The 23,121-nt window shown below is 39.4% G+C and overlaps 1 protein-coding gene across 3 annotated transcripts in view; it reads left to right on the top strand.

Moving 5' to 3' along the window:
* Nucleotides 1–23,121, top strand: part of fastkd1 (FAST kinase domains 1) — a 69,775-nt gene that overhangs the window by 20,896 nt on the left and 25,758 nt on the right. The window contains exons 1-3 of one of the 3 annotated variants that reach the window (XM_073047243.1): nt 6,452–6,559; nt 14,978–15,103; nt 15,406–15,488. In XM_073047243.1, coding sequence (XP_072903344.1) covers nt 15,406–15,488 — 83 coding nt within the window. In that variant the 5' untranslated portion in view covers nt 6,452–6,559; nt 14,978–15,103. Of the gene's footprint in view, nt 1–6,451; nt 6,560–14,977; nt 15,104–15,405; nt 15,489–23,121 lie in introns of those variants that run through there. The other 2 variants (XM_073047242.1, XM_073047241.1) reach the window with 2 other exon arrangements.

Genomic DNA, 23,121 nt, shown 5'->3' with positions numbered 1-23,121 from the left:
GTTCCGGCACATCATGACAGCATTTTTAGATTTCTCTGGTTACCCTGTCCACACTGCTTCGGTCAATCTGGCGTTTTCAAAATTACACACTCTGGAAGGCGTTTTAGAAGAGCTCCGTTTTCAGGGGAGGAAAGCGCCGTTTTAGTGTGGACAGAGGGTCAAAACGAAGAGAAAAAGCTTCGGTTACAGACTTATCTGGTCCAGTGTGGATGTAGCCTCAGACATCTGATAGCAGAGGTGAAGCAGCTGTTCCTAAAACATTGAGTGTGACTCAATGGAGTCCAGTTTTCAGAGAACTGGAAAACTGCAAATGTCACTGCACTCTTCAAGAAGAGAAGAAGGCAGAAGTTATTATAGGCCAGTTAGCCTGATCTCAGTGGATGGGAAGATATTAAAGATGTGGTTTTTGGGTACTTGGAGGCACATGGTAAAATAGGCCAAAGTCAGTATGGTTTCCTTTAGAGGAAGTCTTGTCTGATAAATCTGTTAGAATTCTTTGAGGAAATAACAAGCAGGATAGACAAAGGAGAATCAGTGGATGTTGTGTCCTTGATTTTCAGAAAGCCTTTGATAAGGTGCCACACATGAGGCTGCTTAACAATATAAGAGCCCATGTTATTGCAGGAATGATGCCGGCATGGATAGAGTATTGGCTGATTGGCAGCAACCAAAGAGTGGGAATAAAGGGAGCCTTTTCTGTTTGGCTGCTGGTGATTAGTTCTTTTTACATTGTATTTCAATGATTTGGACAGATTAGGAGAATGTGCTACGAAATGGCAAATGGAATACAGTGTCATAAAGTGTATGGTCATGCATTTTGTAGAAGGATAAAAGCATAGACTATTTTCTAAATGGGGAGAAAATTCAAAAATCCAATGTGCAAAGGAAGTAGAGAGTCCTCGTGCATGATTCCCTAAAGTTTAATTTGCAGGTTGAGTCAGTGGTGAGGAAGTCAAATGCAATGTTAACATTAATTTCAAGAGGACTAGAATATAAAAACAAGGACGTAATGCTAAGGCTTTATAAGGCACTGGGTGATGCCTCACTTGGAGTATTGAGAGCAGTTTTGAGCCCATTATTTAAGAAAGGATGTGTTGACATTGGAGAAGGTTCAGAGGAGGTTCAGGAGAATGATTCTGGGAATGGAAGGCTTATCGTATGAGGAGGGGGTGGGGTCTTATCAAAACCTATTCAGTGTTGAAAGGCCAAGATAGATTGGATGTGGGGAGGATGTTTCCTATGGTGGGAGAGTCTCGGACCAAAGTCACAGCCTCAGAATAGAGGGATGTCAATTTAGAACGGAGATGAGGAGGAACTTCTTAAGCCAGAAAGAGGTGAATCTGTGGAATTTGTTGCCACAGGCAGCTGTTGAAGCCAAATCATTGGGTGTATTTAAGGAGCAGGTTGCTAGGTTCTTGATTAGTCAAGACGTGAAAGGTTACAGAGAGGATAATGGGGTTAAGAAGGAAATAGATGAGCCATGATGAAATGGCAGAGCAGATGATGGACCGAATGGCTTATTTTTGCTCCTATGTCCTATTGCTTCAGGCTCCTCTTCCTCTTTCCTGATGATAATACAGGTTGAGTACCCCTTAACATAAATTCCAAGATCTGAAAACCTCTGAAATTTGAATTTTTTTTTTGGCACTGACATGGTGTCACAAATGGAAGATTTCACAGGACACTAAGAATGTTCCCAGGCAATGAACAGGTCTCTGCCCACCACAGATAGTTCTGAGAAGTGACCTCACATATGTAATGAACAGAAATTAATAATAGAAAAACACTGCATAAAGCAATAAATGAAGATCTCTATCATATATTGTTGGAGTGAACATGTGCTGCTTAATGGTATATTTGAAATGAAACAATTTCTATCAGGATGAAATGAAAATTGAAGGTAATTGTGAATATTCAGCAGGCTGATTGCGGAAATTAAAGAAAAGGCACCGCCTTAAATTTTTGACGTGTCTGCTGATCAAGAAAATCTAACACCAGCACGAGCCTACAATACTGATTGCTTTTATACCTCACATGAAACCTAAAAAAACTTTAAATACAAATACAATGTACTGTAACCTTTTAATCAAAACACAACATCATGGGTAGGGACTGAAAGTTTGCCATTTGTTGTACAGCAGTTGATTCAGATGTTCTCCTGATGCTGCTGTCCTGCTTTTGTTACTCTGCACAGATTATATTTTCATTATATTAATGGTATGTAATAATTTTTACTGTTAAGTACATGCGTTTGATGAACAAGTGTAAGACAAAGACTGCTAACTGGTAGCACATAAATTTAGAGCTGGAAATGATGGCAATCAGTTCATTCTGTATTTCATTATATATTCCAAAATCTGAATCTGAAACTCTTCCAGCCCCAAGCATTTCAGATAAGGGGTTATCAACCTGTAACGAGAGGAGAGCGAGTCCTGGATAGTGAGTGTTTTTAATGATGCTGTCTTCTCAAGGCAGTGCCTTTGGAAGATGTCCTCGATGCGTGTGCCCATGATGGCGCTGGCTGTGCCTACTACCTTTCTGAAACCTCTTATGATCCTGTGCATTGGTGCCTCCATACCAGGCAGTGATGCAATTAGTTGGAATTCTCTCCACAGATTTTTACAAATCTGTAGAAATTTGCAAGTCTTTAGTGATGTACCAAATCTCCTCAGACTCATAAAGAAGTAAAGCTGCTGGTGTACCTTCGTTGTGACTGCATCAATGTGGTAGTCCCAGGATATGTTGATGCCCAGAAACTTGAAAGTGCTCACTTTTTCCACTTTTGACCCCGTAATGAGGATTGGTGTGTGTTCTCCTGACGTCTGAAGTCTACAATTAATTCCTTGGTCTTGGGGACATTGAATGCAAGGTTGTTGTTGCGACACCACTTGTCTGTCTGATCTATTTCGCCTCCCCGTTGCCATCTGAGATTTTGCCAGCAACAGCGGTGTCATTGGTAAATTTCTCAATAGTGTTTGAGTTGGGCCTAGCCACACAGTCATGAGTGTAGAGAAAGTAATGCTTCCAAAGGGCTAAACATGCACCCTTGAGGTACGCCTGTGTTGATTGTCAGCAAGGAATAGATGTTATTGCTCTGTCCTATACAATTTCAGTAAGACTGCTCTGCTTCTGTAATTGAATGCTTTTGTCATAATGATGAAAATATAATTTGCCTGCTTCATTAGTTGCTGTACCTACATGTTGGCCTTATAAGCCAATTCCCTTTGAACATCAACACAACCTGATCTCTCAATACTTAACAAGTACTTTGCTTTTGTGTTACAGTCACCAATATAGATGACCTCACTTTTTTCACATTTTATTCCATCTGACATTTCATTGTCTGATAGCTCAGTTTATCCAGATCCCTTTGAAGCTTCCTTACAAGCTTCTGTACTTAAAATCCCACCTAGTTCAGTGTCATCAGCAAATCTGAAAATATAATATTGAGTCTCTTCAGAAAAATCATTAATGTAGGTTGTAAACAGCTAGGGCCCAGGATCCCACTGGTAGCCAAAACTGAGAATGGTCTATTTATTTTCACTCTTCGCTTTCTGTCTAATAACCAATTCTCTTTTCATGTCAATATTAATAATTTATATAATACCTTTCATACATTAAGATTTAGGTTCAAAATGCTTTACATAGATTGTAAAATTAAATCAATATAGTCATTAAAAATCATAAGTAAAGACAAACATTATATAGAATAAAATAATTGAATATACCAAATTATATAAATATAATAAACATCAACATTTTTGTTTACTTTTGTTATGTTGCTGTGTTTTAATGTTTATAACTATTCATAAGTGCTTTATTAAATTTATAAGTTCTAATTTTTGTAATTATTTATTTTTTAAAATGTTTATTCTAGTTTTTAATATTTCAAGTATTTGATAGAGGTGTATAAAATTATGATGGGTATAGATAGTGAATGCAAGCAGGCTTTTTCCACTGAGGCTGGGGAGAAAAAACCCCAGAGGTCATGGGTTAAGGGTGAAGGGGGAAAAGTTTAAAGGGAACATTGGCGGGGGGCTTCTTCACGCAGAGAGTGGTGGCAGTGTGGAATGAGCTGTCAGATGAAGTGGTGAATGCGGGCTCACTTTTGACATTTAACAAAAACTTGGACAGTTATATGGATGAGAGGGGTTTGGAGGAATATGGTCCAGGTGCAGATCAGTGCGACTAGGCAGAAAATGGTTCGGCACAGCCAAGAAGGGCCAAAATGCCTGTTTCTGTGCTGTAATGTTCTATGGTTCTAACAGACATTAAGTAATCTTACAAGTAGGCCAAATTTAAAAAGTAGGTTTTTAAGAAGTATTTTGTAATGTTCTGCAGTACCAGCCTGGCATATCTCAGTCCGTAGAATATTCCAGATTTTTGATGCACAAGAGCAAAGGGCTAGATCACCAAGCTCTAGGAACACTAAGTAAACTAGTATACATTGATGTAAGGGGTCTAAATGCATGGAGGAGCTGAATCATTCCTAGCCTTACATACAATTAGAGTATTTTAAAGTTGATCCCAAAGGACACAGACAATTAGTGTAATAATGCCAAAACTGGTGAAATGTGGTTAAGATTTGTGCTGCAGCATTTTGAACAAGCGGCACATGATTCATACCTTTCTTATTAATCCCTATTCTATGCATTGTAACTTATTTATCAATGCTTAATACAGAGTTTATTAAAAACTTGCCACAAGTCCAAAAGAGTACAGCATCCATTAGTTCCTTCTTATTCTCCTGTCTACTAGTTACATCTCCAAAGGGCTCTAGTAAATTATTAAGTTATTACATTACTCATTATAGATTTCAGCATTTTGCTTACTGCTTTCCAATGGGAAAGCCTAGTTTTGTTGGTATTCTCCAGCATTAGACTGGAACATCAACACATACATTCTGTCAAACGCAGTTGATGTGATGCCGCAGATCTTGATTAGTTTTATTGGGTTTCCAACTCTGTAGATTAGAATATAGTTGAAGGAGATGTTTACTTTTGTTATGTTGCTGTATTTTAATGTTTATAACTATTCGTAAGTGCTTTATTAAATTTATTAGTTCTAATTTTTTAATTATTTTTTCAAATGTTTATTCTAGTTTTTAATATTTCAAACATTTCACATCTTTGGTAGATAAAGTTCCAATCCTAGGTTTGCCTTCTGACAAAGCCTGTCAGATACCCTCTGATTGGATATGAACTTCCTCCATGTTCAAATGAGATTACATGCAAAATGGAAAATATATTGCATATTATAATCAATAATCTTGGATTAAATTTACAAACGCATTGTAGGACATTTAAGTCCTGTTTCCTTGTTTCTGCAAATATATAACTACCAGTTTTATGGAGCTTTTACAGTAATCATAGATTGACTAAATTAGATAAAGTGATTTTGTACTTTAAATTGAATCTGCCTTTGGATTACCAGGAAAATTTATTGGTTGAAAGGCAGACCCACTGGACATCATGCCAATTGTCAAAATTCACCATCTGGCCCATTATGGATATATAGTTTGAAAAAGTTCTATGCAACTTATCCTACTAAATTGCAGAGAAGGTGGAGGAAGGATGCGTAAGGAAACGGGAACATCTCTGGCATGATAAGGCTAGACCTGCTATGTGGTTATGTTATAGGGGGTCATCTGTCAGTGGTGTTAATGGGGTCAAAGAAAGGAAGATAAAGTTACAAACTGGATTGTGAGACAGACTGAGCGAGGAAAAACTGAAAAAATCTTTTTCCTTCCATTAGTGAAGCCTTATCATGTCCTGCAGTCCTATATTTCACAACTTCTGTCTTCTGTTAGTATTCTCACTCTCTAAATACCCCCCAAATAATTGCTTTTCTTCATGTCCTCTGTAACTGCCATCATTAACCCTTCAGTTGGGGGACCTCTACAATTTGTTTCCTCAACAGCCGTGACCTCAACCTTTCAGAGGTATTGCCTAAATCCTGTCAATCATTACCCACTTATGATTATGGTCTTTGACCCCAAGTGTTAATGCAGTTTTTCTTCTTGTTAATGCTGCTTGACTTGCTGAATGTTTCCATCATTTCCTATTTTAATTTCAAATTTTCAGTATCTAAAAGTTTTTGATTTTTATTCAGTGATGAGTGGTATCAATAATGGCCAGGCCTTTGCACTTTTGTTTCCGAGTCAAATCATTTTGGGTTCAAAGTTTTACTTTGGAGTTTTAAGAAGTATAACCATTGTGATCATAGAAAATTCAGAGCAGGGTTAAGCAAGTTGGCACCTCAGGCTTGGCCTGCTATTCAATATGATCATGGTTGAACTGCCCCATGGCTCATTTCCTCTTTTGTGCCTGCTCTCTTAGTTTAATGATGTATCAAAAGTTTGAGACCAAGGTTCATAAGAACAAGGCCCTGGTGTATTTGTAAGGAGTGCAAGAATGGTGGCCTTGCTGAGTTCCCAAGGAACGTAAGAACTGGACCCTGGTGACTGCGTGAGGAATGCAAGAATGAGACTGGTGAACTTGTAAAGAGCACAAGAGCAACACTTCAGTGACCTTCTTAGGAGCACAAGGACAGAGCTCTAGTGAGTTTGTAAGGAATGTGGGAATGGAGCCCTTGAGAGTTCATGGGGAACTTGGGAATAGGAGCCTGGTAAGTTTAAGAAGAGTGTGGGAATGGAGTCGGTGAATTTAAAGAGAGCATGGGAAATGGGCTTCTAAAAAATTTTAAAGGAATGTGGGAAATAGTGTTTGATGAACCAAATATTGATTCATTAGGACTTTTGAACAATAGCATAATAAATTGTTTTAGTTTTGCAGTATGCACTATGTTTCAATAAGATCACATTATTCTAACCTCCAAATGTATAGATTAGATTTATTTAGCCACTCATGATACAACAACTCTGTTACACTTTAGTGAATCATTGAAGGACTGCAGCATTGCTGCATTATTTGATGAAGCATTAAACTGAGGCTTGGAAAACAAAATAACAGTAACAATTTAACCCAGACATTGGCAGGAAATTGAGGCTTACTCACTTTGAAGAGTTAATACATTAGTACCCATTTAACCTGCTAAATTTAACAATTGGGTTTAAGATTTTGGTTTCCCATCTGCTAAACATTTAATATTCAAAACAACTTTCTTCTTAGGCAGTCCATCAAAATAATAGATAACTTGTAATTGAACACAAATAATACCATTGCTACTGAAAATCTCAATTTAAAATCTCTCTCTGGTTAAGCACCTTCCTTGAATCATTTTCCCTAGTAGCATCTTCAAAGTGTTGAAAATAGTAAGAAAGTATTTATGATTATAGTAGCTTTTCTGGGAACAGAATTTGACATTCAGGTAAAAAAAAAACCCTCTTAATTGTCTTTAGAATATGTCATCATTATTTTCCCATCCTCAGCAGTAATAGACTATTTTATTATTTGTTATTAGAAACATGATTCTTCACATGATTCTAAATTTGATGGGATTTTATTATTGCAACCATTGCTAATGTGCTAATGCAGCTTATTGTAAAATGATGTAGAAATTTATGTTTAATTGCATTGTGTTTGTGTTTTAAGAGAAGTAGATACATCTTTGGGCTTAAATACAGTAAAACTCCAAAAATTCCCTGTCCAAACTATTCAGAATTTCCAAGTGGCTCAGCATCTGGTTCACCAGATAATGTTTGCTATGTGTCCTATCTGTTGCCAAATCCTGTGTTTATGAGCTGTTTTCCAACTCACTGGGGCTCCACTTTGTGCACTCTCTTGCACATATGCAGAAAGGTGCTGGAAAAAGGCCAGTAACAACATGAAGGATCCTGCCCACTCTGTATTAATATTTGTGTTTTTTATTATTGTTTTCTTTATCTTGTGTTTTTTGCTCTGCACGGAGTAACTTAAATCTTCCAAAAGACCAACTTTATTGAGAGTTTTCTTACAATACTATAGAAAATTGAAATTTTTTTAAAAAAACAAGTGAATTAAAATTAAAATAATTATTAGGCTATCAATAACGTCGGTAATCTGAAAGATCTGTTAGTCCACTATCACCAAGTCCCAGGCATGTCAAATTATTGGAGCTGGCTTGTAAAGGGCATTGAAAGACTACAAGAAACTGGTATTAAGAGTGTTGCTTATTTCAGAAAAACAAATTGGTTTGCAAGGTTAATTTCTCTCTGTACTATAACCCTTCAGACATCTTTGTGTGTGGTGTCATAGAGCCATAATGTCAAAGAGCCATGAAGCATGGAAAGAGGCCTTTTGATCCACCATGTCTACTCTGGCCATCAGCCACTCATTTATACTACCCCATTTCTTTTATACTTCCCACATTCTCATCAATTCCACTTCCCCTCCTCCTCCTCAAGATTCCAAAGGCATGCAGGTTGGTAGGTGAATTGGCCTTTGAAAATTGCCCCAAATTTGTTGATGTGGGAAGAAACTGTAGTACACAGGAAGCCCATACTTCTGGGCTGGAAAAGTGGAGAAGGCTAAGCCAGAAGGGAGATGGTTTGGTTTAATGTCTCATCCAATAAGTTAGGGTAGCATTTTTCTCTCTGGTATACCAGGGTGTCAGTCTGGAGTATAGAGACACCTCTGAGTGAGGGGATGTCTACTTTTAATTCAGGCAGGAGTAGCACTAGTTGAACCTACAGTAACTAGTAGGCATGAAAGGGGAAAGAAAATGGAGAAATTATCATCGATTTCACTGCAGGAAAAGGGGGAGTGAGCATGCAAGTGGTACAATTGAAATTTGTGTTTCTTCTGGAGAGAGAATGAAAGTTAACCAGTATTGGAGTAATTAAAGAGCAAACACGAGGAAATCTGCAGATGCTGGAAATTCAAACAACACACACAAAATGCTGGTGGAACACAGCAGGCCAGGCAGCATCTATAGGAAGAAGCACTGTCGACGTTTCGGGCCGAGACCCTTTGTCAGGACTAACTGAAAGGAGAGATACTAAGAGATTTGAAAGTAGTGGGGGGAGGGGGAAATGAGAAATGATAGGAGAAGACCGGAGGGGGTGGGATGAAGCTAAGAGCTGGAAAGGTGATTGGCGAAAGTGATACAGAGCTGGAGAAGGGAAAGGATCATGGGACGGGAGGCCTCGGGAGAAAGAAAGGGGGGGGGAGCACCAGAGGGAGATGGAGAACAGGCAGGGTGATGGGCAGAGAGAGAGAGAAAAAAACAACTAAATATGTCAGGGATGGGGTAAGAAGGGGAGGAGGGGCATTAACGGTCTTACCCCATCCCTGACATATTTAGTTGTTTTTTTCTCTCTCTTTGCCCATCACCCTGCCTGTTCTCCATCTCCCTCTGGTGCTCCCCCCCCCCCCTTTCTTTCTCCCGAGGCCTCCCGTCCCATGATCCTTTCCCTTCTCCAGCTCTGTATCACTTTCGCCAATCACCTTTCCAGCTCTTAGCTTCATCCCACCCCCTCCGGTCTTCTATCATTTCTCATTTCCCCCTCCCCCCACTACTTTCAAATCTCTTAGTATCTCTCTTTTCAGTTAGTCCTGACGAAGGGTCTCGGCCCGAAACGTCGACAGTGCTTCTTCCTATAGACGCTGCCTGGCCTGCTGTGTTCCACCAGCATTTTGTGTGTGTTGTTGGAGTAATTAAATATCACTTAATAAATAGCACAACCAAAATCTCACTTTCCAAGAAAGTAAGAAGAAAAGCAGAGAGAAAGTCATATTTCTGTAATGGGACCTGCCTGTCTTCTATTAGGCTTTTCAAATTCCATACAGGGCATACAAAACTCCACCAGATGCACTGTTAGATTAATGAGGCTTTGGAATTATTGAAATAATATTGTAAGGGTCTTACTGAATTCCTTGGTGAGTTTAAGTTACATCACAGCAAATTTGGAAATAAACTGTATTGCATTCTGATAGACATCTACCGGTAAATGTTGATGTGGTTGATGTATTGGAACAAAATGCGGTAAGCTGAAAAAAGGAAAAGGATGTTTGGCCTCATTAAGATTGTGGTGAAATGTGACCATGCATCCATTAATTCAATTTTGGTAAGGGAGTCTTAAATCTGAGACTTGTATATTTAACACCTGATCTGTTATAAACTGGCATTTACAAATTTCAATCAACCTTTTTATGTCAAGCGTTTCCCAAGTTCATTTCTGAAATGCTTGGTACTAACTTTTAGATTAGATTCCCTTGTTCAGCAGTAGTGATGTTTCTTTGTCTATCTTCATTTCCCAATTATCTGTGAAAATATTAGCCAAATCATCCCTTAGTCTATTCTCGGAATTATAGCAGTTGATAATAATACGTCAATTCCAAAAGCTAATTTCTCTCATTTAACCTTTTGGAGTTGAGATATTATTCTGCTCAATCCATGTTGCAGTCTTCTCCTGGTCAAATATTTGTTCTTGGGTGTAAAACACAGTACTCAAGGCTTGTATTATGTGAAAATTGTAAAAAGAATTTTATTCCTTGCACTTCAGTCCCAGAGAAATAAGTGGTAATATTTTATGAGTCTTTTAAATTGTTTTTTTTAATGCAAGTAGTTATTTTTGATGCAGTTTAACTCAATTGCTCTGTCAGTACATTTTGTGGTAACCAGACCCAAAAGGGGAAATACAATACTCCATATTAACTAAATAAAATATTTACACCACAATTGTATGGCCCCATGTAAAAATATTGTTTAAAGCATGGGTTCCCAACCATATTTTTGTCAATGAGCCATACCATTAACCGAGGGGTCTGTGGACCTCAGACTGGGAACCCCTGGTTTCAGGTAACAGTATTATTTTTGATAAAGTGCCACATAAAATGGCCCTCTTCAACACAGGGACTCATAGGGTTGGAAGTATCATGTTCTATGTACTGAGTAGGCAAAAGACAAAAAAAAAATCAAGTAGAGATAAATGGATCATTTTAAAGTCAGCAAACTGTTACTAGTGGGATGCCTCTGCATTAGTGCTGAGGAGCTGGCTATTTACAATCTTTCTTTATTATTTCAATGAAAGGGCCTAGTGTAATATATCCAAGTGGGCATATAATATAAAGCTAGATGGGAAAACATGCTTTGAAGAGGGATCAAGTTGTTTCAAAGGGTTCCACATTGCCCTGTATATTTAGTACAGATATTGATAGATTGTTAAATGTTAAGGGAATCCAGTGATGTGGGGTTTACTTGTAGAAGTGATGTAAAAGTAAAAAATCTGCTGTGATCTTGTTAAATGAAAGCAGGCAAATGGATTGAATGGCTTCCGTTCTTGATGCTCTTGTAAGTGGGCAAAAGGATGACAGATTGTGTATAATGAGGAAAAATGTGAAGTTAGCCTCTTCATCAGGAAGAACAGAAAAGCAGGTTATGATTTGAAAGATGTGAAAATATTAAATGTTGATGTTCAGAGTTCCGGATGCACTTGAGAAAAAGCAAAACTAGTATACAGAAAATAATTAAGAGAGCAACTGGAATATTAACCTTTATTGCAGTGAAGATCAAGTACACGAGTACGGAAGTCTAGCTGCAACTCTTTGCTGAAACTGCATTTTGAGAATTGTGTACTCATTTCGTCTATTTATTGAAGGCAACACTTGCCTCCTAGAGACTGCATTAAGAGTTCAATAGTTTAATTTCTGGGATGAATAAATTATTTTATGAGGAAAGATTAAGCAAAATATATACTATAGATGATCTAATGGAAAGATGCAAGACCCTGATTTGGATAGATAGGGGAAATGTAGTGAGTATGGATTCTCTGGTGGAGTCAAAAACTAGGGAGGCAGATTCTCAGTTTAAGTCTCCATGTTAACCACTTAACATGGAGATGAAGATAAATTTCTTCTCTTTGAAGGTTATGACTCTGGGTAGTTTTACTTAAGGAGCTGTCATTTAATGTATTCAAGTCAAAAAGAAATTCTTGGACTGCAGGGGAGCTACAGATTCTGCTGATCACAGGAAAATGAAACATAGAAACATAGAAAACCTACAGCACAATACAGGCCCTTCGGCTCACAAAGTTGTGCTGAACATGTCCCTATCTTAGAAATTACTAGGCTTACCCGTAGCCCTCTATTTTTCTAAGCTCCATCTACCTATCCAAAAGTCTCTTCAAAGACCCTATCATATCCGCCTCCACCACCGTTGCTGGCAGCCCATTCCACACACTTACCACTGAGTAAAAAAACTTGACCCTGACATCTCTATACCTACTCCCCAGCACCTTAAACCTATGTCCTCTTGTGGCAACCATTTCAGCCCTGGGAAAAAGCCTCTGATTATCCATATGATCAATGCCTCTCATCATCTTGTACACCTCTCTCAGGTCACCTCTCATCCTCCTTCGCTCCAAGGAGAAAAGGTCAAGTTCACTCAACCTATTCTCATAAGGCATGCTCCCCAATCCAGGCAACATCCTTGTAAATCTCCTCTGCACCCTTTCAATGGCTTCCACATCCTTCCTGTATGAGGTGACCAGAACTGAGCGCAGTACTCCAAGTGGGGTCTGACCGGGGTCCTATATAGCTGCAACATTACCTCTCAGCTCCTAATTTCAATTCCACCATACGCCTTCTTAACCACAGAGTCAACCTGCACAGCTGCTTTGAGCATCCTATGGACTCGGATCCTAAGATCCCTCTGATCCTCCACACTGCCAAGAGTCTTACCATTAATACTATATTCTGCCATCATATTTGACCTACCAAAATGAACCACCTCACACTTATCTGGGTTGAACTCCATCTGCCATTTCTCAGCCCAGTTTTGCATCCTATCAATGTCTGGCTATAACCTCTGACAGCCCTCTACACTATCCACAACACCTCCAACCTTTGTGTCATCAGCAAACTTACTAACCCATCTCTCCACTTCCTCATCCAGGTCATTTACAAAAATCGCAAAGAATAAGGGTCCCAGAACAGATCCCTGAGGCACTCCACTGGTGACCGACCTCCATGCAGAATTTGACCTATCTACAACCACTCTTTGCCTTCTGTGGTCAAGCCAGTTCTGGATCCACAAAGTAATGTCCCCTTGGATCCCATGCCTCCTTACTTTCTCAATAAGCCTTTCATGGGGTACCTTATCAACTGCCTTGCTGAAATCCATATACGCTATACCTACTGCTCTTCCTTCATCAATGTATTTAGTCACATCCTCAAAAAATTCAAATTGTAAGGCAGGACCTGCCCTTGACAAAGCCATGCTGACCACTCCGAATCATATTATACCTCTCCAAATGTTCATAAATCCTGCCTCTCAGGATCTTCTCCATCAACTTACCAACCATTGAGGTAAGACTCATTGGTCTATAGTTTCCATGGCTATCTCTACTCCCTTTCTTGAATAAAGGAACAACATCCACAACCCTCCAATCCTCCGGAACCTCTCCAGTTCCCATTGATGATGCAAAGATCATTGCCAGAGGCTCAGCAATCTCCTCCCACGCCTCCCACAGTAGCCTGGGGTACATCTCATCCAGTCCCAGAGACTTATCCAACTTGATGCTTTCCAAAAGCTCCAGCACATCCTCTTTCTTAATATCTACATGCTCAAGCATTTCAGTCTGCTGCAAGTCATTACTACAATCACCAAGATCCTTTTCCATAGTGAATACTGAAGTAAAGTATTCATTAAGTACCTTTGCTATTTCCTCCGGTTCCATACACACTTTCCCACTGTCACACTTGATAGGTCCTATTCTTTCACTTCTTATTCTCTTGGTCTTCACATACTTGTAGAATGCCTTGGGGGTTTTCCTTAATCTTGCCTGCCAAGGCCTTCTCATGGCCCCTTCTGGCTCTCCTTATTTCCTTCTTAAGCTCCTTCCTGATAGCCTTATAATCTTCTAGATCTCTAACATTACCTAGCTCTCTGAACCTTTTGTAAGATTTTCTTTTCTTCTTGACTAGATTTATTACAGCCTTTGTACACCACGGTTCCTGTACCTTACCATAACTTCCCTGTCTTATTGGAACGTACCTATGAAGAACTCCACTCAAATATCCCCTAAACATTTGCCACATTTCTTTTGTACTTTCCCTGAGAACATCTGTTTCCAATTTCCTGCCTTATAATTCCCCTTACTCCAATTAAACTTTTTTCTGACTTGCCTGTTCCTATCTCTCTCCAATGCTATTGTAAAGGAGATAGAATTATGATCACTATCTCCAAAATGCTCTCCCACTGAGAGGGCTGACAGCTGACCAGGTTCATTTCCCAATCCAAAATCAAGTACAGCCTCTCCTCTTGTAGGCTTATCTACATACTGTGTCAAGAAACCTTCCTGAACACACCTAACGAACTCCACCCCATCTAAACCCCTTGCTCTAGGGAGATGCCAATCGATACTTGAGAAATTATAATCTCCCATCTCGACAACTCTGTTATTATTACACCTTTCCAGGATCTGTTTCCCTATCTGCTCCTCGATATCCCTGTTACTATTGGGCGGCCTATAAAAAAACATCCAATAAAGTTATTGACCCCTTCCTGTTCCTAACCTCCACCCACAGAGACTCTGTCGACAATCCCTCCATGGCGTCCAGCTTTTCTGCAGCCGTGACACTATCTCTGAACAACAGCGCCATGCCCCCACCTCTTTTGCCTCCCTCCCTGTCCTTTCTGAAACATCTAACACCCAGCATTTGAAGTAACCATTTCTGTCCCTGAGCCATCCAAGTCTCTGTAATGGCCACCACATCATATCTCCAAGTACTGATCCACGCTCTAAGCTCATCCGCTTTGTTCACAACACTCCTTACGTTTAAATAGATACATCTCAAACCTTCGGTCTGAGCGCGTCCTTTCTCTATCACCTGCCTATCCTCTCTCTCGCACTGTCTACAAGCTTTCTCTATTTGTGAGCCAACCTCCTCTTCCCCAGTTGGTTCCCATCCCCCAAAGTAAGGTCAAAGATCTAACTTTACAATACCAGAGAAGATTCATATAGATGTTGCCTACTCTAACTATTTCTTATGTTCTTTGAACATTATGATTAATTAAGCTGTTTTTCTCATAACAGATTTCCTATGGCAGTGTTATCCAAGTTTGCTGTATGCTTGACAGATCAGCATTTATATCATAGTATATTAATGGGAGAAGTTGCTGATATTGTTAACAGGAAATTGGAATCCATTCATGATGCAAGGTAAGTGTGAATAGGCATGTATGCTAGTTGTTCATTCTCATTGTAACAGCATTTTGTGTCAGTAATTTCATATTGGTTACAGGTTTTCTTACTTGTATTTCAAAGTAATTCATTGAAGTGCTTTGGAATGTTTTGAGGAACTCATTCCAGATAGAAAGGAATTTTTAAAAAATGATGAATTAGTTCATTAATTTCTCTATTTAAAAAATTGAAGTAACATCAACATATCAACAGCAATTGTATTCCATTAGGAGTTTGAGGTGACTTGGTATGTCAACAAAGAATCTCACAAATTTCTACAGATGTACCACGGAGAACATGCTAACAGGTTGCAACATCGCCTGGTATGGAGAGGCCACTGCTCAGGATCAGGAAGAAAGCTACAGTAAGTTGCTTAGCCAACTCCATCAGCATCAGGTTTACTATCACCAGCATATGCCGTGAAATTCATTAACTTTGCAGCTGCAGTACGTTGCAATACATGATAAAAATAGAGGGGAAAGAAAACTGAATTACAATAAGTATATATATAAAATAGTTACATTAAAATAAATATAAAAAACCAGAAATAAATGATAAAATAGTGAGGTAGTGTTCATGGGTTCAATGTCCATTTAGGAATCGGATGGTAAAGGGGGAGACACTGTTCCTGAGTCGCTGAGTGTGTGCTTTCAGGCTTCTGTAACTCCATCCTGATGGTATCAATGGGTAGAGGGCATGTGCTGGGTGGTAGGGTCATTAATGATGTATGCCACCTTTTTTAGGCACCATTCCTTGAAGATGTCTTGATTACTGTGGAGGCTAGTACCTCTGATGAAGCTGACTCTTTGTACAACTTTCTGCAACCCTGTATAGTAGCACCACACCCCCATACCAGATGGTGATGTAGCCAGTCAGAATGCTCTCCATGGTGCATCAGATTTTTGAATGAACAATGACCCCATGTATACCAACTCACTTTTTGTTTTCTTCTTTGCATTTTTGCATGACTTATTTAATTTAAATTTATTTATGTGTGTATGTAGTATTGTAATTTATAGTTTTTTATTATGTATTGCAATGTGCTGTTGCCACAAAACAACAGTGTATGCCAATGATATTAAATCTGATTCTGATGTACAGCGAAACTAATGAAAAACTTATATAATGTTAACAATTATTGTTTAGTGACTAATGATACAAATATTTTTTTAAAAAAAAGGATCTTATGTGCTTTTCTGAAAGTGCTTTTCTGGTTTATATGATGAATATACTTTTATAATATAATAAAAATATAATATTTTATAATATACGTTTTTAATATACCCGGATCTGGGCCGTACCTTCCAAATATCTGGACCTGACTTGCATTACCGTACTTTCCCCTTTCTATTTTCTAATTATGATTTATAATTTAAATTTTTATTATATTTACTTCGATTTGTATTTCAGGGAGCGTGAAGCGCAGAAACAAATATCACTGTGATGATTGTACACTCTAGTATCAATTGTTTGATGACAATAAAGTATTTGTATTTTTCGAGCTTCTAGCCTTGTACAGATATTGATTATAGCCAACACTTCGATGACAATCTGCCATCTTCTTCAAGGGTGATGCCTGGACACATCTAGTATGGTGGTCTTTGTACCCTTGTATTCCATCCCTCTTAATTGGTTAGTCCTCATCCAATCAGATTTGCGCTTTCCCTCGTTTACAATCAAATTCCAGTTCTTACTTGGAGTGAGATCTTTGCCTTTGTTAAAATTTTTAAGGCATGCCCAGGTTTCATTTCTGAAGAATATGGCAGAGTTTGTCATTGAAACATCAGTTATAATCAATACCTCTACCCAAGCCCAAGAAGAGTATTCATCAATACCAAGATGGTTATGAAAACATATAACTATATAAAGAGACCTAGACAGATTAAGGTTAGGCCATGAGATGATCTCAAGATAGGTCATCTCACAGCCCCATCAGAAGCCCTAGCTAAATGCAGAGGTGCATTCCCTTCTGAATGCCCAGTATTGTCTGGAGACCAAACAGCTCTCAGATTGGCCAGGACAAAACTCATCTTGGCATCAAGAGGGCAAAGGCTGCCTACGTACAATAAAAATTGAGGAAGACCTGTCTGATAACAATCCCTGGCATATGTGGTGTTACTGACTGTGCAAGGTAAAACGGCATTGACTATATCAGTGGCTCTTCCTTCCCTGATGCTCTGAATATCTTTTATGCATACTTTGAGATGTGTAACACCATGTCAGCTATGAAAGCTACCCCCCTTCCAGGTAAGCAGCCACTGTCTATAACAGCAACCGACGTGAGACATTGCAGAGTGTCGACACCCACAAGGCTTTCAGGAAAGGCAACATCCTAGGCCGAGTACTCAAGGGCGTGGGCACATCAGATCACTTACATCAGAGGTGTCGAACTCAATTGCACATGGGGCCAAAACTCAAAGCACACTTTAGGTCGTGGGCCGAACAGGATAAACATTTATTGAACACACTAAAACTAAACATTTTTTTTAACATAAATATGAATAAAAACAGACAGGAATATTATTCCAGAAAAAATAAACTAAAACTTTAAATAACTTAAATATTTTGCTCTCCATAAAAATATCTCCTGTCAGTATTATACAAGTTAGAAATATGAGCATGCTGCAAAAAACCCCTGAAAATATAAATAAAATTTGTGCTTTTCAGCAAAAGTTAAAACAACAACAAATCAAAACACTCAGTTTTCTTTGCTCTTATGCCGTTTTGTCAGAGCTGGATGCTTGGCATCTTTTCTTGGCAATAAGTTCGTTTAGGTTTGGTGTAAGATTCTGTGTTGTGGAGATTCTCAGGATGGACTGCAGGTGTTCATCAGTGAGACGACTCCTGTGTGATGTTTTGTTAATCTTCATCACTGAGAAAAGCTTCTCACACAGATATGTGTTACCAAACATGCACAAGGTTCGAGCCGCATGTAGACGGTGCTGAGGCATTGCTTCAGGAATGGAGCGAATAAACTGTAAGGGCCCTGCAGTGTCGTACTTTGCCTTTAGTGTCCCATTACACAGCAGCTCTATCAGCTCCATCTGAATCTGTACAGGTGCAGTTTCCACGTCAACGGCAAATGGGTTGCGAAGCAGCTCGAAATTAATTTTTTGAGCTTCAAAGTCACCAAAGCACCGTGCGAACTCAGTGCGAAGTGCGCTCAGTTTATCAGCAAAGTGCGCATTTGGGAACATCATTGCGCCGACCTGGTTCAACATTACTTGGCAACAGGGAAAATGAGGCAAGTTGCACTGGTGCATTTGTGTCTCCCATAAGAGCAGCTTCACTTGAAATGCCTTCACTGCATCATACATGTCAGTGATCATGCGGTCACGTCCCTGGAGCTGAAGGTTTAAGACGCTGAGATGTGTTGTTATGTCAGCCACATTAGCTCCACAAATAAGACACACGGGTTTACCGGCAATGTCAGTAAACATATACTCATCGGTTTTGAAAGACTCTTTTTTTCAGAATCAACTTTTCTCTTCGCCATTGTTAGGGGTTAGCTTCGACTTCAGAATAGCGTTGTATACAGCAACAGATGCTTGACACGGGAATGTTCCCGGGTAGCCTATCGGCAGCTGTTGCGCTGCATTATGGGATCTGTAGTTTGTGTGTTATCAGCGCTTCATATCGCCGGGCCATTAATAATTAAAATAATAGATCTATCTAAAATGATCTCGCGGGCCAGATATAATTGTACGCCGGGCCAGATATGGCCCGCGGGCCTTGTGTTTGACACCTATGACTTACATATTCACTCTAGAGCAGTGGTTCCCAACCTTTTCTATGCCCCACACCCCTAGGAAATGTTTGATTAATGTTCACACCCCCTACAAAAAGTAATATCACATTTGAAGATGAAGAAGTCTAATTTCTAATTTTTGAACCACAAATTGAACCATATACAATACTGCGGGTGAACAAATTGAACTTAAAAAAATAAGCTTTTTAATTCTGTGCATAAAATGCAAATATAAATTGAGCAATTAGATACTAATTTATTCAGAAAAAGTTGTAAACAATAAAATCAATCCCAATTGTGAACATAAAATTCAATGACTTCTTTGCTCCTGCTTCTCATTCATGATTTTGTCAAAACGTGGAACTTTTTTGCTGACTGCGATCTGCAGGTCTGCCTGTGGATTCAGGCGATTCCTAGATTTTGTCTTGATTGACAAAAGAGAACTGAATCCAGATTCACACAGGTATGTTGTTGCAAATGGAGTGAGAACACGAAGTGTTTTTCCACCAAGTCTTGGGAACATATCCAGTGCTGCACACCAAAACTCCTCCAGTCTTGCTTTCAAATTGCATTTCAAGAGCTCGATTTGTCCTCAAATCAATAAGATCTTCCTTCAGCTCTTCATCATCTGACATTTTCTCCAAATTGTAGGAATATGGATTCATGATCCATTCTTCTGAAATCTTCAGGTCTCCAGCAGCAAAATATCCATCAAACGATTCTGACAGCATTTCCAAATGAGCCACAATTTCTTCACGCACGGCAGGATTTATGGATCCAGCATCATCAACCATCTCTTCTAATGAAGGAAAATTTGAGAGACTGCCTCTTTCCATCCTTCGACGCCAAAGGCGTAACTTTTCTTTGAAGGAATTCAACTTTTCATAAGCCTTCAATATGTTTATCCCTTTTCCTTGAAAAGAAACACTCAGGTCATTCATACGAGTGAAAATGTCAGCTATGTAAGCCAGCATTTGGGTGAATTCCTGTGATTCCATTGCCCCAACCAGATCACATTCACGCTCCTCCAGAAAAACTTTGATTTCTTCCCGCAGTTCAAAGAAGCGGGTTAAAGCTTGTCCTCATGACAACCAACGGACAAAGTGTGGAAAAGCAAAACTGAATGCTCACTTCTCAGATCCTCCCAAAATGATTTGAAGATGCGATGGTCCAAAGCACGCCCCCTGATCCAGTTGATGATCTTCTCACAAGTATCAACGACTTTCTTCAAATTTGGAGGCAATGTTTTTGATGCCAAAGCATGCTGATGAAGAAAACAATGGGTAACTTGCAAGTCTGGAATGTCCTTTTTCATCAATGCAGAAAAGCCAGATTTATTTCCAAGCATTGCAGATGCCTCATCAGTGCACACAATGACTTTGATATTTAAATTATGTTTGGCAAAGACGTCTTTCACCAGCTGCATCACATCCTTTGCGGTTGTGTTTGTTTTCAGATCTTTACAAAACAGGAAATCTTCCTTCACAGCACCATCATTGACATACCTCACTAATGTGATGAGTTGACTACAACTGGAGACATCAGTTGACTCATCCAACTGAATAGAGATTTTAAGAGGACTAGCTCTGACATCTGAGATGACTTGGTCCAAAATATCTTCACTCTAATCATTGATTCGGTTGTGAATGACATTATTTGATAGGGACACCTGTTCAAATTTTTTTCTTACTTCTTTGCCCAGGATAGTTGTTGCCATTTCCAGTGCACATGGCTTGATGAGATCTTCCGCAATTGTATGGGGCTTCTTGGATTTGGCCACTTTATATGCCACTTGGTATGAAGCTAGAAGTAGTGGTTTTTCAACAGAAACGAAACCTAATTTTGGAAGAGTTCCTTGTGAATCAAAACGAGCTCTTTTGATTTTCAATGACCCAACATCATGTCCTTCAACATCAGCTCCACCATGTTTGTCCTTGAAGTGCTCTTGAAACTTGGATGGCTTCAGATTTGAGTTGGAAAACACAACGCTACAAAGAATGCACTGGGTTTTTTGCAAGCCATTATTTCCTGTTGTGCAAGTGAAACCAAAGCACACATCGTCATCATTCCATTTCCTTCTTTTTGACATGATGAAGGGTTAATGAAGGGAAAAATATGAGCTAATATGAGAAAAACTATCTAAGTCAGGGATGACCGCTTTACTCAACCAGACATGCCTGTAGCAAAGTATCACGAGAAATACACTTTCGAATATTATATTACGATATTATCTGCGGTTAAGCCAAGATAAATCGTCAGGTGGAAATGCTATGGGGACGCAACGCGAACTATTAGGCTACTCTCTATTGAATTTACACACCTATTTCGGATGATTACTGGAGATATGAACTCCCATCACGTGATTCAAAATCCTCGGTGCTAACCATGATACCTCCTCAACTAACATAATTCAAAATTATCAACGATTCAAGAAAAAAACCTTTTAAGAGAAAAAAAACCTTTGAAATTCAAAAACTTCTTTAATGCATTGAGACAAATATGAACGAATGACTTCAGCTGCTTTTTATCAAAATGCGGCTTTTAAAAATTTTATAATTGAATAATTTACCGACTGCGGGTTTGGTTTTAACGCAAAGTCGTTACTTGATGGTTGATTCAGGATATATAAAGATTTTGGCATTCTGAGATGATTTTTAACTCTGAGATGTAACCTTCTAGCTAACAATGATGAGACTCCTCGACTCTGAAGTGTAACTTCCCAGGTAACACTAATGAGAATCCTCAATGTTGACTTGGGCAGCGGGAGACTGGAGTGAGTTTACATCTCTCTCGACTCGGGCAGCGGGAGACTGAAGCGTGCTTGGGACAAACGTTACTACCACTTCTCAGGGCACACTGGCGGCTGGCTGAGTGATGACTCGTGACTCGTCACTCCAGGACACAAGCCACTCTTTGTCGCACCCCCTGAAATTCCATCTCGCACCCCGTGGGGGTGCAGGCACCCCAGGTTGGGAACCCCTGCTCTAGAGGAATCAGCTATTCTGGGTGTTGTGTAATGAAACAGATTTGATTAGGGAGCTTAAGGTAAAGTTATCCTTGGGAGCCAAATGTCATAATATGATAGAATTCACCCTGCAATTTGAGAGGGAGAAACTAATGTCAGATGCATTAGTATTACAGTGGAGTAATACAAAAGGAACTACAGAGGCATGAGAGAGGTGCTGGCCATAGTTGATTGGAAGGGGGCACTGGCAGGGATGATGGCAGAACACAATGGCTGGAGTTTCTGGGAACAATTCGGAAGGCACAAGACAAGTACATCCTAAAGAAGTAGTAGTATGGCAGGATGACACAACTGTGGCTGACAAGGGAAGTCAAAGCCAACATAAAAGCAAAAGTGAGTTTATATAATAGAGCAAAATTACTGAGAAAGCCAGCTGGTGATGAAGTGACGTACACACCAGACTTCGAAACGAGTGGCCCCAGGTTTGAATCCAGCTGGCTGCTTGCACACTTTCCATCCGTGCTGGGTTGAGCATTGAGCTAGAAACTCGGACTCATTAAAAATAACAGAAAAACGCTAAAGCGACTGCAAGGTTGCCACCCGACAGCCACAAGGCACGGAGAGGAACAACAATAATTACTGAGAAGTTAAAGGATCAGGAAGCTTTTAAAAACTAACAGAAGGTAACAAAAAAGCCATAAGGAGCAAAAAGATGAAATTGGTGGTAAGCTAGCCAATAATATCAAAGAGGATACTGAAAGTTTCTTCAGATATATAAATAGTAAAATGACGCTGGAGAGGTAATAATGAGGGCCAAAGAAATGTTGGCGAACTGATTGTATTTTTGCATTTGTCTTCACTATGGAAGATGCTAACAGGATGCCAGATGTTCTAGAGGGTCAGGGGGCAGAAGTGAGTGCAGTTGCTATTACTAGGGAGTAGATGCTTGGGAAGCTGAAAGGTCTAAATGCAGATAAGTCAACTAGACCAGATGGACTACACAGGCTTCTGAAAGAGGTAGATGAAGGGATAGTCAAGACAGTAATAATAATAATAATTTTTCAAGAATTACTAGATTTTGGCATGGTTCTGGAGGACTGGAAGACTGCAAATGTCATTCCACTTTCAAGAAAAGAGGGAGGCAGTAGAAAGTATATTATAGGCCATTTAGCCTGAGCTCAGTGGTTGGAAAGATGTTGGAGTTGATTGTTGAGGATGAGATTTTGGAGACATGATAAAATGAGTCATGGTTTCATTACAGGAAAAATCTTGCCTGACAAATCT

This window comes from Hemitrygon akajei, chromosome 5, assembly GCF_048418815.1.
Source record: "Hemitrygon akajei chromosome 5, sHemAka1.3, whole genome shotgun sequence".
NCBI lineage: Eukaryota > Metazoa > Chordata > Chondrichthyes > Myliobatiformes > Dasyatidae > Hemitrygon > Hemitrygon akajei.
Note: the sequence above shows the minus strand (reverse complement) of the source record. Positions and strands in the feature narration are given on the sequence as shown.